The sequence below is a fragment of the Erinaceus europaeus genome, chromosome 7 (genome assembly GCF_950295315.1).
Source record: "Erinaceus europaeus chromosome 7, mEriEur2.1, whole genome shotgun sequence".
NCBI classification, from domain to species: domain Eukaryota; kingdom Metazoa; phylum Chordata; class Mammalia; order Eulipotyphla; family Erinaceidae; genus Erinaceus; species Erinaceus europaeus.
The window spans coordinates 9443101-9458819 of NC_080168.1; the positions used below are offsets into that span (position 1 = coordinate 9443101).

Below are 15719 nucleotides of genomic sequence, written 5' to 3' on the forward strand. Positions count from 1 at the left end.
AGGTCCCTGAGCCTGGTAATGTGTGCACTCAATCTGGTGCATGACCATGCAGCTCCTAGATGCAGTATAAACCTTATCTGCATGCTATCATCTTGTGGGAAGCTGCTGACTATTTCTGAGATACAGCCTGGTAAATCAGCCTCCTTCCAAGAAAGAGATGATTTGGTTTAAATTCAGCCCGGGCTACACATTAGAAGTTGGAGATGTCACAGAGTCAGAGAAGTAGCTTGGCACTATCCCACAGGACTTGCTTGTTGCAAGTTCCAGAGGCCCTGCGTTCAATCCCCAGAACTGTTATATATCAGAACTGAGCAGTGCTCTGGTCTCTTGTTCGTTGTCTCTTACAAAAATGAATGCTTAGAATAATAAAATGTCCTTTCTGATAAAAAGTTTACCAGAAGGTGCTGTAAAAACATCTTTTCTATGGATTCATTTTTTTTCATAATAGCAGGTACCTGGGCTCAGTCTGCCCCAGAGATCCACTTTCCACTAGCGTGGACACTCTCATCAGTATTTCTGAAACACACTGAGGTAGTTTCAGTATCCCCTAGAGTTGAGATGTGCTGGTGTGGGCAAGAATGCAGTAAACCTAGTGATGTAGGTTCTTACCTGCACACGTTTGCCCAGGTCTACCTGGGGGGCCTGGGGGACCAGGTGACCCCATAGCTCCTGTTTCTCCACGCCTGCCAGGGGGCCCCGGATCCCCTGGAGGGCCTGCCAACAGTGACACAAGTGAACAAAGTAAACACATATGCATATATATATTAAAATCCACACACAATGCTTCCCCCTGAGTCTTGGAGGACATAAAGCTAGGCGAATGCCGTGCAGGTTCTCATCACATGAAAACAAAGTGTCTTGGGCCTGAGCAATCTCATCTCCAGCAGCCTCCATTCTGCAAACAGAGGGACTTTGAATGCTGTTGTGTTTGCATTGTTTTAGGCCACTCTTTTCTGGGAGGCTGTCTTAGCAGGGCATATCCCAGTGGCTTTATATACATGTTTTTTGATGATTAAAACAACCCCACTCTCTGATAGCTGAAATATTAAGAATACATCAGCAGGAAGTCCACATACCGAGATAATCATTAACATCTTCACCGAAAGAGACCGACCAAGATGCACTGGTCAACTGTACTTGTAAATCTCGTATTTACACCGCGTCTATATACCGAAATGCACATCTCTACCTGCCCTTGTGTTACGTCAGCAGGTTAGGATCCACAGAGTTAGCCTGCCTGGTGTTTAGTCTATGAGAATCCACAGCCTGCCCAATAGTTGTGTTGGGGACACACAAAGCCCATTTCTGCACAGTTTTTGCAAGAACAACATGGAAACCAACCTTTGAGTGCAAGTGATGGAGTTGGCAAAGTCCCTGGTGGTCCTGGGTGCCCTCGGTCACCAAGGTCCCCCTAGAATCATTCATTCATTTACTCTTCATAGAAATAGCATTATTACCAAGCAATTTCTCTATTGAGGATTTATCCACAGGAAACAAAAATGCCTATCAAAGAGATCTATGAACCTGTGTTCATAGAAGCATAATTTTTATTTATTTTTTATTTAACTTCTTTATTGGGGTATTAATGGTTTAGAGTGGACAGTAACATAAAATAGAATGGAATAGAACAAAATAGAATAGAATAAAAAAACATGCATAACATTTCCCAGTTTTCCACATAACAATTCAACCCACAGTAGGTCCTCCTCTGCCTTCACGTTCCAGGACCTGAACCCTCCACCCACCCCAGAGACTTCTAGTTTGGTGCAGTACACCAACGCCAGTCCAAGTTCTGCTTAAAGTTTTCCCTCCTGATCTTGTTCTTCAACTTCAGTCTATAAGTGAGATCATCCCATAGTCATCCTTCTGTTTCTGACATATCTCACTTAACATGAGTCTTTCAAGCTCCATCCAAGATGAGGTGAAGAAGGTGAAATCACCATTTTTAATAGCTGAGTTGTATTCCATTGTGTATATATATAACAATTTGCTCAGCCACTCATCTGTTGTTGGATACCTGGGTTGCTTCTAGGTTTTGACTATTATAAATTGGAAGCACAATTTTTTTGAATAGATAATAATAATCGTTCAACATCTTCACCAAAAGAGACTGACCAAGATGCACTGGTCAACTATACTTGTAAATTTGTAAATCTCATATTTACACCGAGTCTATATACTGAAATGCACATCTCTGCCTGCTCTTGTGTTACGTCAGCAGGCTAAGATCCACAGAGTTAGCCTGCCTGGTGTGTAGGCTCTCTCTCTCTCTCTCATTAAATATGCTAACACATCTTAAAAAGTACACATTCCTCAAACATAAATGTAATCATTCTAACATGTATTAAAATGACACATGCAACATTAGCTCTATTTCAACATGTCTAACTTTGAATGTGTCATTAAAATATTTTTAAATCATATTGGCTAACAAAAGGGGCATGCAGGTTGCCAGGCTGTGTTCAAACCAGCTCACTTTTTTACCTTTGGGCCCAGAAATCCAAGTGACCCAGGAGCTCCAGTCTGTCCCAGTTTTCCCTGCAAATAACCACAAACATGCCTTACACAAGGTTTGAATGGACAACAAGTGGCCTCCTTCAAATTGAATCTGAATGAGGCCCACTTGCTCAGATGCTTTGCAAGGATCTCAGCTCTGCTTTTGGGCTGTGTCAGACAATTCTTCTTCTTGCGGCTTTTGTAACCACAGATAAACCCTGCAGTTCATAAAATGAATGTCTCCCTTCCCAATTTCTGTGCATGCACTACTGCAGCTTCTGAATGATACCAAACTGCATTTACTCCTGAAAATGAATGAACCTTCTCTATAAAGATGTGCATTTACCTTTAGTCCTGGAAAGCCAGGAAGTCCATAGGAACCCTGGGCACCCTAATTAGTCCAGAAAAAAAATAACACAGGCAGGATTAAACCAAAACACATAAACCAGGTCAATGCTTCATTTTTCATCTAATGAGAACGCACCATAAATATTGAATTCTGTCTGCAAAAGTCACTGAATAAAAGGAAATAAATATGAAGTAGATTTTATTTATTAAAAAATGTCATTATCTTTATTTATTTATTGGGTAGACACAGTCAGAAGTCAAGAGGAAAGGGGAAGGTAGAGAAGTAGAGGGACAGAGAGACACCTGCAGCCCTGCTTCACCACTCAAAAATATTTCCCCCAGCAGGTAGGGACTGGGGGCTTGAACCCAGGTCCTTGCATATCGTAACATATGTGCTCAACCAGGTGTGCCACCACTGGCCCCAGATCTCATTTTTTCACATTTACTGTCTTAACTGATCTTTAGTACTAGTTAAAAAAAATTCATGCTTTTTCCAGCAGTTAAAATGTGGTCATTTTAGTGGTTAATCTTACATTTAGTAAATATCTTTGAAATCACTTCAGGATACTTTGTCTGGAGACTGATTGTAAGCTAGAGTCCCCAGCTTAGTCCCTGCTTTTATTAAGTAGGTTTAAACTAACAATTCTAAGCTACCGAGCTGATCTTGCACTGACAGAGCCAGGCAGGAAATGACAGGACACTGTTTCATCCTGAAGGGCAATGAATTGGGGTGTTCTGGGACATGTAGATGTTATTTACAATATTCCCGCTGCCACAAATAGCTTGTGTCTTTTTGGAGACGATCTTCATGGTAGCATTCTCAGGAATATCACTACAGTCTTAGAAAAAAGTGAGAGAAAACTTACTACCCAACTCTATGACGTTACCCAACACCATGAGGCCTGGGAGAGTTGGCTCAGTGGTAGAGGACAGACCATGCGTGGACAAGGTCCTGATTTGATTCCCAGAATGGTATATGCCAGAATCATGTTCTGGCTCTTTCCTCTCTCATTAGTAAATAATTAAATCTCACAAATAATTAAACCTCACCAAAGTTGTAAGGACTATGGTGGTTATCCTTGGTAGGTGAGAGGGTAGGGACAGCACTTGAGTGGTAGAGAAGTATACCCTGTCATCCTACAATCTTGTGACTCACTACTCATCACAAAGAGTAACAAAGACGAGAAGAAAAAATAAATAATTAAAATTAAAAACAAACAATAGATCCATCATGAGTGACCCTTACCCGAGGGCCTGGGAACCCAGGAATTCCTTTCTCTCCTTTGGAACCAGTTCCAGGTAGCCCCTGAAGAGATGAAAAATTTAGGAGGGTTCAAATAACCATATTCCAGCATGGTATCATGCAAAACACAGAATCAGACAAAAATAAGTTCCAATACTTTCAAGAAGACATGGATACTCCATAGGGTTATAATGAGACAGTGAAAATGTTAACAATGTCTTCAATATATTAGCATTTATGGATATGAAAAAAATCATGGAGGCACTTTTGAATCAAGATAACATACCATATAATGGAGAAAAGTAGTTAACGAAACTACCTTGGGTCCTGGTGGTCCTGGGGGTCCAGTCATTCCAGGCAGTCCTTTGACACCCTGAAAATTACAATAAATATAAATGGGCTAATTCTTTAAAAAGTAAAAAAAAAAAAAAAAGGATAGGGAATGAACACAGGGCCTTGAGAATGCATTACATAGTCAAATGGTCTTGCTGGTCCAATATTTTAATTCTATGAACTTAGTGAGAGAGGAGAGAGAGACACACACACACACAGGGAGAGAAGGGGGAGAGGAAAAGAGAAAGAGGGTGAGACACCAAAGCACAGCTCTACCATGCATGAAGCCCCCTTTGGTGCTCTGCACAGCATTTCCATGAAGTGTCCAGGACTGAAGCCAGAGACACAGCTAGGCATAGACTGGACTGTGGAGCTATCTCCTCCTGCCTGTCTTATTCTTACTTCATGCAGTGAATTTCAGCTCAGTTAGAAGTTACATTTGAAATGTTACTAATTGCCAAAATAAGGAATTAGTTCTCAAGGGCCGGGTGGTGGCACACCTGTTTAAGTGCACACAGTATAATGTGCAAGGACACAGGTTCAAGCCTCAGGTCCTCACCTGCAGGGGGGAAGCTTCACAAGTGGTGAAGCAGGGCTGCAGGTGTCTCTCTGTCTCTCTTCCTCTCAATTTCTGGCTGTCTCTATCCAATAAATAAATAAAGATAATCATTTTAAAAAAAAGGAATTACTTCTCATTTGTGACTCTTTAACAGCTTAGACTCTGGTGTACTTTTATTTATTTTATTTTATTTTAGAGGTAAAGAGAGAGAGGGAGGGTGAGGGAGAGAGAGGAGGAGAGAGAGAGAGCCAGCCCTAAACAACAAAGCTTTATTCAACTTGGTAGATACTCAGCTTTAACCTGGTTTGCATATATATGAGCTATCTTGCTAGCCCAGGTCCCAGTGTACTTATACACCTGCTATATTCCAGGTTTGTCTGCAAATAATTCATATGAAATCATGGAGCACAAGGCTGGACCATCGGGAATGCAGTCACAGAGTGGGGGAGTCTCCTGTTGAACACAGGCAATATAGTTGAGTCTACTCACCAAAGACCTGTAACTACGACTAGCCTAGATCTATGCATCTGTTACCTTTTCACAAATCAAAACATCAAGCCATATGGAACATCCAAAGGGCAACGGAACTCCCTATAGACTTTTCAGTTCAAAGGTCAGAGGCCAGATGGGCACGAGGCTCCAGGTTCACAGCTCAGCAGTCTGATCTAAGTGTGTGCCTCAGCTCTTGGTAAACCGGAGAACAGGGTAACCTAGTTAAACCTCATGTTTCCAGCTCTGTAGTATTAGTGACAACCAACCCAACCTGCTAAGGATGCATTGGGGTAAAGGCCATCATACATGAGTAGGCAGAAGTTACCTTTTCTCCTTTATAGAGACAATAATCCGGGGGCTGGACCAGCAGGGTGGGTCCGGGAGAACCTTGCAGGCCGACCTCACCCTTAAAAAGAACAAAGATCAAAATAGCAGGTAGTTCACAGCAACATTAGTTGGAAATGAAATTTGAGACCAAGATGATTATATGAAGTCATGTTTACAATCCTGTGGGGGCATGGAATTATAATAAAAACCAGGGTAAGCACATCATATGTTTTAAAACATTTCTTGACTTTCATAAGTAATGCACACAGTTAAAATAAAATTTAAAATAAGGGACCCATCATCTTCCCCATCTAGAGGAGATTTCTATTAAACTTTTGGTGTAGCTCTTTGTGGTGTGTTTGTTATGTGAAAGACGTGTGTGTGAGTACATGTTCATTGTGTATATATCTATGTTCACTGTGCATATATCTATCAGGTTATCAGGTGAATAAAAGCTTCATTTGTGGTGTGGGGGGGAGATAGCATGATAGTTATAAAAAAAACTCTCATGCGTGAGGCTCCAAAGTCCCTAGTTCAATCCTTGTACCACCATAAACCAGAGCTGAGCAGTCCTCTGGAAAAAAATACCCATGATTTTGAAGCATTGATGCAAAACTCATAGATACTTCAGAACATATTAGCCCACTTCGTTATTTAGTTTTTTCTCTACCACTCCACTTTATTGGCCATACTCATCGTTACTTGTATTTTCCAGGACGATGTGATTGTGGAGTATTTGAATATTGCTCTTCCTTATTTCTCTCCTTTGTACTTTGAACTAAAATGGATATAGGATCTTTTTAGTGGTATGAAATAAAACAGTAATGTGACCACTGTTTGATGAAGCTCCTTGCTTGTCAGCCTTTAATGGTTTTGTTTAAGCTTACTCCAGCTAGAATAAGCCTAGTTTCCAAATGCATTACTATCTCCCCCCCACTTATTTTTTGCTGGGGATCAATGCCTGCACTATAAATCCACTGCTCCTGGAGGCCATTTTCCCCCCATTTTGTTGCCCTGGTTGTATTTATTGTTATTGTTGTCATTGCTATTGTTGTTGGTGATAGGACAGAGAGAAATCGAGAGAGGAGGGAAAGACAAAGATAGAGACCTGCAGACCTTCTTCACCGCTTATGAAGCGACCCCCCCCCCCCCCCCTGCAGGTAGGGATCCAAGAGTTCAAACTGGGATCCTTATGTTGGTCCTTGGGCTTTGGGTCATGTGCACTTAACCTGCTGTGCTACCACCCAGCCCTCTGCCTTAAAAAAAAAAAAATGTATGTGTTCAATTGCTTTGTCATGTGACATTTATCTTTAGGGCAGCTATTCCATCAACACTACATTAGATATTTGGGGACATCAGGAAAAAAAAATCATTCAATGTCTTTCACCTCTTGTTTCTGTATCCTAACTCACCCAGCCCTGCTGAACTCCATGAAGATAGGGTCAGGTCTGTTTTAGCAAAATTCCCTTCACTCCACCCACATCTAAGACGGTCTGTAGAGGTTCAATATCTGTTTATCCACAGTTGATGAAAGAACCACTCACACATCATCTGTGAGATGTTCAACTGGTTTCCAGATGGGCTGCCATTTTGAAACTTTTCTAATGCCTATCCTTTAAGTGTCCATGCTTTCACAGGAAGCATTTGTGAGTCTGAGAGAGGAAGTGGATGGGACTTGTGAAGAGGAATCTGGGATAGTGAGCGGGTGGGAACTGTCTTATGAAATGCTTGTGGCCTTAGCTATTCATATTTTACTTTTAAGTTAATGTTATTTTTACCGGAGTACAGCTCAGCTCTGGTTTATTGTGGTGTGAGGGATTCAACCTGGAACTTCAGAGATGCAGGCATGAAAGTCTTTTGCAGTAGTAATTATACCATTTCCCTGCTCTCACATTTTTAGTTAGGTATGAAGAGATGAGGATTCTGAGGAAATTTCTGAAATGAAACAAGTCACCCATTAAACAGTCTACTTGGATATAATATATTATCATAAATGCCCAATCTTTTTTTCCATAGGTGAAGTATGCCATGGTCATTAACTTGTGCCACCCCACACTTAAGTGTGCCACTGCACCCTGGTAACTCAGTGAAGGGAAATTCTCAGCCCCAAAGTTGGACAGAAATCAGAAAGCGAGTAAGGTCGGAACACACCAGGAAACCCAGGCTGCACATACACTGTAACACCTGTTTCTCCAGACGAAGAGGGATTCTTACCGAGTCTCCCATCTGCCCTTTCACTCCCACAGCAGGATCGCCCTGGAAGGGAAAGGGAATGTGACATCACAACAGTCACGACAAGCGAGGAAGACTTGGGGATAAGAACGCTACAGTTTATGCATTACGTGCTTCGAGAAATTTATTGAAGACAAGACATTCTGATGAATGTCAGTGGTCTCTTATTTCTTCTGCATGGATCTACTTGTGGACTGTATTTGTTCTACCTACCTTTAAGCCTGGGCTTCCAGGGTGGCCAGAAGGTCCCTAAATCAATGGCAAGAACATACCAATCAATGATCAGTCCCTTAAATCAGAATCTACCTTCACGAACTATTCCAATTTTTATTAAAAAAGAAACACCCTCCAACTTGATTATTTTTTTAAACCAATAAATATATTTATTTTTCTGCAGTGCTGGGGAATAAACCCAAGGCTTCACACTTGCAGGATACCACTGAGAGACCTCTCCAGTTGTTTCCTAGGTTTTTTTTTTACTTGTTTTCCAAAGTCAGATAGATGTGTGAGAAAGAGAGACAGTCAGAAAAGAGAGACACCACAGCACCACCCCACTATCCCTGGAACATCACTGGTACCATCCATGCGGTGTGTCGGCAACAACCACGAGTCTCGAGAATATCAGCCTGGGAAGTTCTCCCATGTGAGGAGACTTGTGATTGTAAAATGCATGCAGTGGGCTTCCCGTAGCAGCCGGGCAGACCACCCCCTGGACACCAGAGCTCTGGGACAGTCTCGCGCTACTAAGGTGGATGTGCCAGATTTAGCATGTGGTCATCTCTGCTGGAACCTGCCTGCATCTGATCTCAGACTTCCACCCCCCTCCTTTCATTTCATCTGTTTGAATGTCAGGTCTGGACAGTTAAACAGTCTGGACAGAATCAGCAGGTGCACTCACTGGGAACCCTGTCTCTCCTGGGTAGCCCACAGGGCCAGCTGGTCCTCTTGCACCTCTCGGCCCCTAAATAGGAGAGAAACCAGAGCACGTTACCAAAATTCCAGCAACTCTTCCAGCCAGAGCTTTAACTGCAGGTGGATAAAGACCATTGACGAAATCCCCAGTCCTGGACACCCATCCTGCACGCACCTACCCTTCCTTCTACCTCTCACCAGCCAGCAGGGGGCAGCACTCAGTGGGGGGGGGTTGACACTTATGCTGACAGACTGACTTAAACCCCAAAGTTCCATCTTCTCAACTACACATCTTGGGGTAACAAAAGTGACAGAGGCTCGTGTCTAAGGATGCACTGTCAAGACTTGTTCACTATCAAACTGCAGCCACCGAAACGCAAGTAAGAATGAAGAAAACTCACTACTAGCTTCCCCTAAACTCCATAGCATGTCACGGCTTTAAAAAATATTGAAGGGAGTCGGGCAGTAGCGCAGCGGGTTAAGCGCATGTGCTGCAAAGCGCAAGGACCGGCATAAGGATCCCGGTTCGAGCCCCTGGCTCCCCACCTGCAGGGGCGTCACTTCACAGGCGGTGAAGCAGGTCTGCAGGTGTCTTTCTCTCCCCCTCTGAATTCCCCTCCTCTCTTCATTTCTCTCTGTCCTATCTAACAACGACATCAATAACCACAACAATAATAACTACAACAACAATGAAAAACAAGGGCAACAAAAGGGGGGAAATAAATTAAAATATATATATTGAAAAATATATCAATACATGTTAATGGATTGACGTCTGTGGCCTCTCTGAGATGCCACTGGGTGTGCTTTATGAGATTCGTGTCACTAGAAATGGAGCCCCCAGTTCAAGTTCAGGATGATTCGGTCACAAATAATTTTCTGTGGCAAGTGAATGGTAGCGTCTGTGCGCACACACATTTGCTAGGTGGCACCAGAAGCGTGGAGAGAGGCTTTCTGTTCACCCACTGACCCTCCCCACCACATGAGTCCTGAATGTGCAGTGAAACTGCTCTCTCCACAGTGAACGGATTGTTTATTGTAACAGCAGCATTAAGATGTCTCTCTGAGTGCATTGAAGTGGGCTTCAGAATCAGCCAGAAAACCAACTTGGGTATATCATCCCTATTTACAACCAGGAGTTACCCAACACAATTATGGCTTAACCTCTGGGGGTGGGGTATCACTTTAATTTTCATCTGGTCAACACTGGTAAATGGGAAGACTATTAGAATATAGTACTGGGAAATGGAGCCAAATAGAATGCATAACGACTGACCCCACAGGCAAAATCATTCATATTTAGCTCTTTGTGTGGGTTCTAGTCAGACTCAGCTTCCTAAAAACTGACCAACTTTATATACCTGAGCAATAGCACATGACCATGAAAAGAAAGACAAGAGGAAGCTTGCTGATATATTTTTTTTCTTGCCATGAGGGTTATCACTGGGGCTAGGTGCCAGCACTATGAATCTACCGCTCTTCACAGCCATTTTTTCTTTTCCTTTTTTAATTAATTAAAAAATTTATATTTACTTATATACTCATTTTCCCTTTTGTTGCCCTTGTTTTTTATTGTTATTGTAGTTATTATTGTTGTTGTTATTGATGTTGTCGTTGTTAGATAGGACAGAGAGAAATGGAGAGAGAAGGGGAAGACAGAGAGGGGGAGAGAAAGATAGACACCTGCAGACCTGCTTCACCATTTGTGAAGCGACTCCCCTGCAGGTGGGGAGCCGGGGACTCGAACCGGGATCCTCAAGCCAGTCCTTGCGCTTTGCACCACATGCACTTAACCCACTGCACTGCTGCACTACCATCCGACTCCCTTAATGATTATTTCATAGGACAGATGGAAATTGAGAGCAGCAGGGAAGATAGAGAGAGGGGAGACAAAGAGAGACACTTGTAGATCTGGTTCACTGCTCTTGAAGCTTACTCCCCATCCCCACAGATGGGGACTGGGGCCTCAAACCCAGGTCCACATACCTGGTAAAATGTGTGCTCAACTAGGTCCGCCATTTCCCAGCCCCCAGCTTGCTGAGATTCAAGGCTGCTTTGGAAAGCACGACCTGAACTGTCATATAAGTCCTCCTGCCAGATTGAAAACTGTGTTGTCACTATGTTGAAATGTCTTCTGAATGTCTGCACATTTATTCTGCAATGAGCTCTGCAGCTTATGGAGTGAGTCCCACTGGGACCAAAGCAGTGTGGACCAAAGGCTCTGAGAGGTACATGGTCTGCTCAGGAAACTTACCGGTAAGCCAGGGGGTCCTGGGAGCCCTCTGTCTCCCTGTAAGAATACAGATACACTGTTTTATAAGAGCAACTCCATTTCCCTGAAACACACAGCATGTAAGAGTGGAAAGACACAAGGATTGTTTGACCTAACTGAACATTTTTCAGCGTTGGAAAGACTGCCTTAGAAGGAGACAATTTTCTGTCTCCACATTTTTGTTGTTGTTTTTCCATTCTTTTTTGGTTTTGTCCTCACTGGGCTTTTCTGCTCCAGGCCAACCTTTTCCTCTGGAGGAGGCTGTGGGACGATGGTTTGAGCGGGCATTGGGGGATCTAGCACAATGGTGGAGTAGGGTCTAACTTGGTGATGGGGTGACACCCATGGCGAAAAGATAGGAAGTTATGCCTGTGTGATAACAACTGTCTTGTAAATCATTTTTTTCTGTTTTAATTTTTTATCATCTTTATTGATTGGCTAGAGGCAGCCAGAAATCAAGAGGGAAGGAGGCGACAGAGAGGAAGAGAGACAGGGAGATATCTGCAGCCCTGCTTCATCACTCCTGAAGCTCTCCCTCTGCAGGTGCGAACCGGGGGCTCGAACCTGGGTCCTTGTGCATTGTAACATGTGAACTCAACTAGGTGTGCCACCATCCAGCCCCCTCGTTATTTCCTCAATAAAGTTATTTTTAAAATATTACAATGTGCAAGGACCTGGCTTTGAGCCCCTGGTCCCCACCTGCAGGAGGAAAGCTTTGCAAGTGGTGAAGCAGTGCTGCAGGTGTCTCTGTCTCTCTCCCTATCACCCTTTTGGTTTCTGGCTGTCTCTATTCAAATAAATAGAGATAATAAAAATTTTAAATCTATTTATTGGATAGAGACAGTAAGAAATCAAGAGGGAAAGGGATATAGAGAGGGAGAGAGAAAGAGGGGCATCTGGCCCACTATTTTACCGCTTATAAAGTTGGGACTGGGGTCCTAAATCTGGGTCTTTGAGTGTGTATCATGTGTGTTCAATCAGCTGTATCAACTCCCAGCCTCTAAAGATTTATTTTAATGAGAATAAAACAGGGTAGAAAGAGAGAAACTGGAAAAGTCTGCCTCGATTTTTTTTTCTGATCATTTTATTTATTTTTTATTTATTTAAGAAAGGAGACATTAACAAAACCGTAGTATAGGAGGGGTACAACTCCACACAATCCCCACCACCCGGTCTCCATATCCATCCCCTCCCCTGATAGCTTTCCCATTCTCTGTCCCTCTGCCTTGATTTTTAAGTCCCAAACTTCACTCCCACTCAGCCAAAATGAGAGCAAGATGGCTGGAGTCATGAGAACACGGACTTAAGTTGAGAGGCCCTGGCCAGTTACAGGCGTTCTCAATTCTCAGCCTGAAGACCATGATCTAATGTGAATTGCCAGACTCTGGTGTTACAGATGCCTTGCACCTTATCCTCATCATAGAGGGGAGGGGAAAGGGTTTGATCCATGAACCATGAGCAAGGCAAGGTAGACTCCTAACCAGGTGAACTATCTCTCCAGACCTATTATTTATTTCTTGACACCCTCTGAGATGTTGAAGTTGACAAATTCTCAGGAGTTTCAAAAAGCAGTAGGTTTGCACAGAGACAGGTGCTAGGGAGTCCCTTTTGTTTCACAAATAGGGAAACTGAGGCTCAGAGTGGTTAAGAGGCTTCCTCCTGAAGTCACAGTAGTCAGTAACAGTTAATTCACTTTTTTCCAATACACTATATAGATTCCTGGAATAACTCTGGCTTAGGTGCTAAATTTACTAGCCAATCACTAAAACTACAAACAGCAGCATTGTTCTTGTCCTGTAACAACTACAAACAGGCACACCATTCACAAACATATGCTATGGATTTGTGAATTGCTTCAGCACTCAGACCTACCCGCTCTGGGTGGCAAGGGACATTATTAGGTCTAATTGCACCTTGACTGTTGAATTGTTATGGAATATTCTTCCTTAAGAAAGGTGAACATGACTTGGAAATATACTCTGGTACTTCTCTTGATTTATATTCAATTATCTTCTTCTGCTTTTCCATGATGACTCATATTAGAAAGACTATGTTCTAGTTCAAGATTTTATTTTTGAATGCTTGACATGATTACTTACTAAAAATACAAAAACTTTTAGTTTACCATGGACAGAGCTATTAGGTTATAGAACATTTTAGGTTTCCATAATGGTCTGTAATTGTGGTAATGTCTCGTATTCTATATGGCAGGGGCTGGGTGGTGGTGTATCTGGTTGAGTGCACATGTTATGTTAAGGTGTGCAAGGACCCAGTCCCCCCCTGCAGGGGGGAAAGCTTCCAGAGTGCTGCAAGTGTCTCTCTGTCTCTCTCCCTCACTGTCAGCCCCTCCTCTCTCGATTTCTGGCTGTCTCTATCCAGTAAATAAATAAAGATAATACAAAAGAAATTTAAAATCCTTTAAGAAGTTGTTATCCTATGTGACAACTTTTAATATAGCAACATTTGAACTACAAAGAAATTCTTGGTTGTTAGCTGGGGAAGTTTTTTTTCCCAGAGAACATATGGTAATGCTTGCTTAGAACATTTGGGTGTGCAGGGCCTGGGGCTCTACTGGCATCGATAAGTAGTGTCTGGGGATAGGGCTCAACATCCTGCAACACCCAGTCTCCTGATTACTGATGTTTAAAAAACTTTAATTAGTGATTTACAAGATTATCAGGGGCATAGTTCTACATTACCTTCACCACCAAAGTTCCGTGTTCCTCACCCCACAAGTATATCCGCTATAGTTGTCCCAGGGTCTTAGACACTGGTTGGCTATTTCTTATTCACCAGCTCATGTTTTTCAATTCTCTATTGCACATATGTGCGAAGCTACCTGGTAATTATCTTTCTCTCCCCTTAATGACTTCACTAAGCTTAGTCACCTATAGTTCTATCCATTTTGTCCTGAAGGACAATGTATCATCTTTTTAAAAATTGCTGGGTCCACCTCCATATTAGATGTCAGGCACAGGCAAAAACTAGTAATGTCATGGGCCCTTTAGAATATACCTAAAATAGACCTACTAGCTTTTTCCAAAATGGAGACCCAAATCTTCATCTTCAATATTCTTGGCCTTAGGTTCATGATTAGTCAAAAATGTGAAATGTGTCCTGCATTATACCTTAACTTTTTCAGCAACCAGGTTCCAGATGCTACCATGATGCCAATCTGACTTCCCTGGGTAGAGGACCCCACCATGTGTCTTGGAGCCCTGCCTCCTCAGGCCCCTGTCCCACTAGGGAAAGAAAGAGACAGGCTGGGAGCATAGATCAACCTGCCAACGCCCATGTTCAGCGGGGAAGCAATTACAGAAGCCAGATCTTCCATCTTCTGCACCCCATAATGATCTAGGGCCTATACCCAGAAGGATAAAGAATAAGGAAGCTATCAAGGGAGGAGATAGGATATGGAGCTCTGGGGGTGACACTGTGTGGAAATGCACCCCTCTTATCCTATAGTCTTGTCAATATTCCCATTCTATAAATAAAAATTTTTTTAAAAGAAAAAACTGCAAAGTCATCCTCTATTGAGTATATGTCCCATAACTTCTTTGTGCAGTCATCTGTCGGGCAATTAGTTTTCTTTCACATTTTGGCTATTAGGAATAATGCAGCCATGGGGGTGGACTACCCCCTTGATTACTGGACCCTAGATATCATCAGTGCCAATACAGAGAGAATCTCGGATAAATCTATCCCTTGCAACTCTGCAGGAATATTTAGGAGGCACTGGGGTCCTATAGCTAGAGCAATGAAAACCAACTGTCTTCCCACAGACATGGGTTTTAACATGGGGTAGAAAATGAACTCTTTTTTTTTAAACCACCATGAGCACAGTGCTTACCTGAATACCTTTAATAGCACCTGAAATGAACACTGAGTTTCCTTTCTCTCCATTTTCCCCAGGGAAGCCCTGAAAATAAAATACTCATTTTAGAGGAAGGGGGGGAAGCATATTGTTACTACTCATCAATAAAATTACCACTATGATCTAATTTTTAATGATTTCTTTATTCTCTGCAGGATCTCACATATAGTCCTTCAATGTTCAGTTAAGAGCTATAAAGAAATCTCTAGAGACAGAATAATTTCAATACATTTATATTATACAGAAATTATGAATACATAAATATATTTTCATGGGCTATATAATATATATATATATAAGTTAGTATATTAATAGCTATTTCCTAACTATTCAGCAGAAAACTGACAACATAATACACAAGTATTCTTCTTATAAGTAAAGAATTTGGCAACTGTTTATATCCTGGAACTAAGCTCTCTAAAATTTGACTTGATCCATTTTAGTATTTGTATTCAAATTAAATTCTAGGTAGTCTTGTAAGAGTACCTTCTAAAATTTTTAGACTATTCCTTTTAGAAGGTTAAGGTGAAGGTTTGCCTAATATCTATTTCTTTAAAAGTGAATTAAATGCCTCAATATATTCTTTCCTCCTCTTCCCAGAGAAAGAAAGGAAGGAAGAAAGAAAGAAAGA

The 15719-nt window shown here is 42.1% G+C and overlaps 1 protein-coding gene across 3 annotated transcripts in view; it reads right to left on the reverse strand.

Annotated features, from left to right (window-relative positions):
* The window catches only part of COL4A4 (collagen type IV alpha 4 chain), a 153475-nt gene that overhangs the window by 93763 nt on the left and 43993 nt on the right, over positions 1-15719 (reverse strand). For all 3 annotated transcript variants that reach the window (XM_060193697.1, XM_060193696.1, XM_060193695.1), the window contains exons 8-19: positions 15065-15133; positions 11197-11232; positions 8929-8991; positions 8244-8279; positions 8013-8054; positions 5797-5877; positions 4407-4460; positions 4091-4150; positions 2843-2887; positions 2485-2538; positions 1342-1411; positions 610-714 (exon numbers count right to left, since the gene is read on the reverse strand). In XM_060193697.1, coding sequence (XP_060049680.1) covers positions 610-714; positions 1342-1411; positions 2485-2538; positions 2843-2887; positions 4091-4150; positions 4407-4460; positions 5797-5877; positions 8013-8054; positions 8244-8279; positions 8929-8991; positions 11197-11232; positions 15065-15133 — 715 coding nt within the window. The remainder of the gene's footprint in view (positions 1-609; positions 715-1341; positions 1412-2484; positions 2539-2842; positions 2888-4090; positions 4151-4406; positions 4461-5796; positions 5878-8012; positions 8055-8243; positions 8280-8928; positions 8992-11196; positions 11233-15064; positions 15134-15719) is intronic.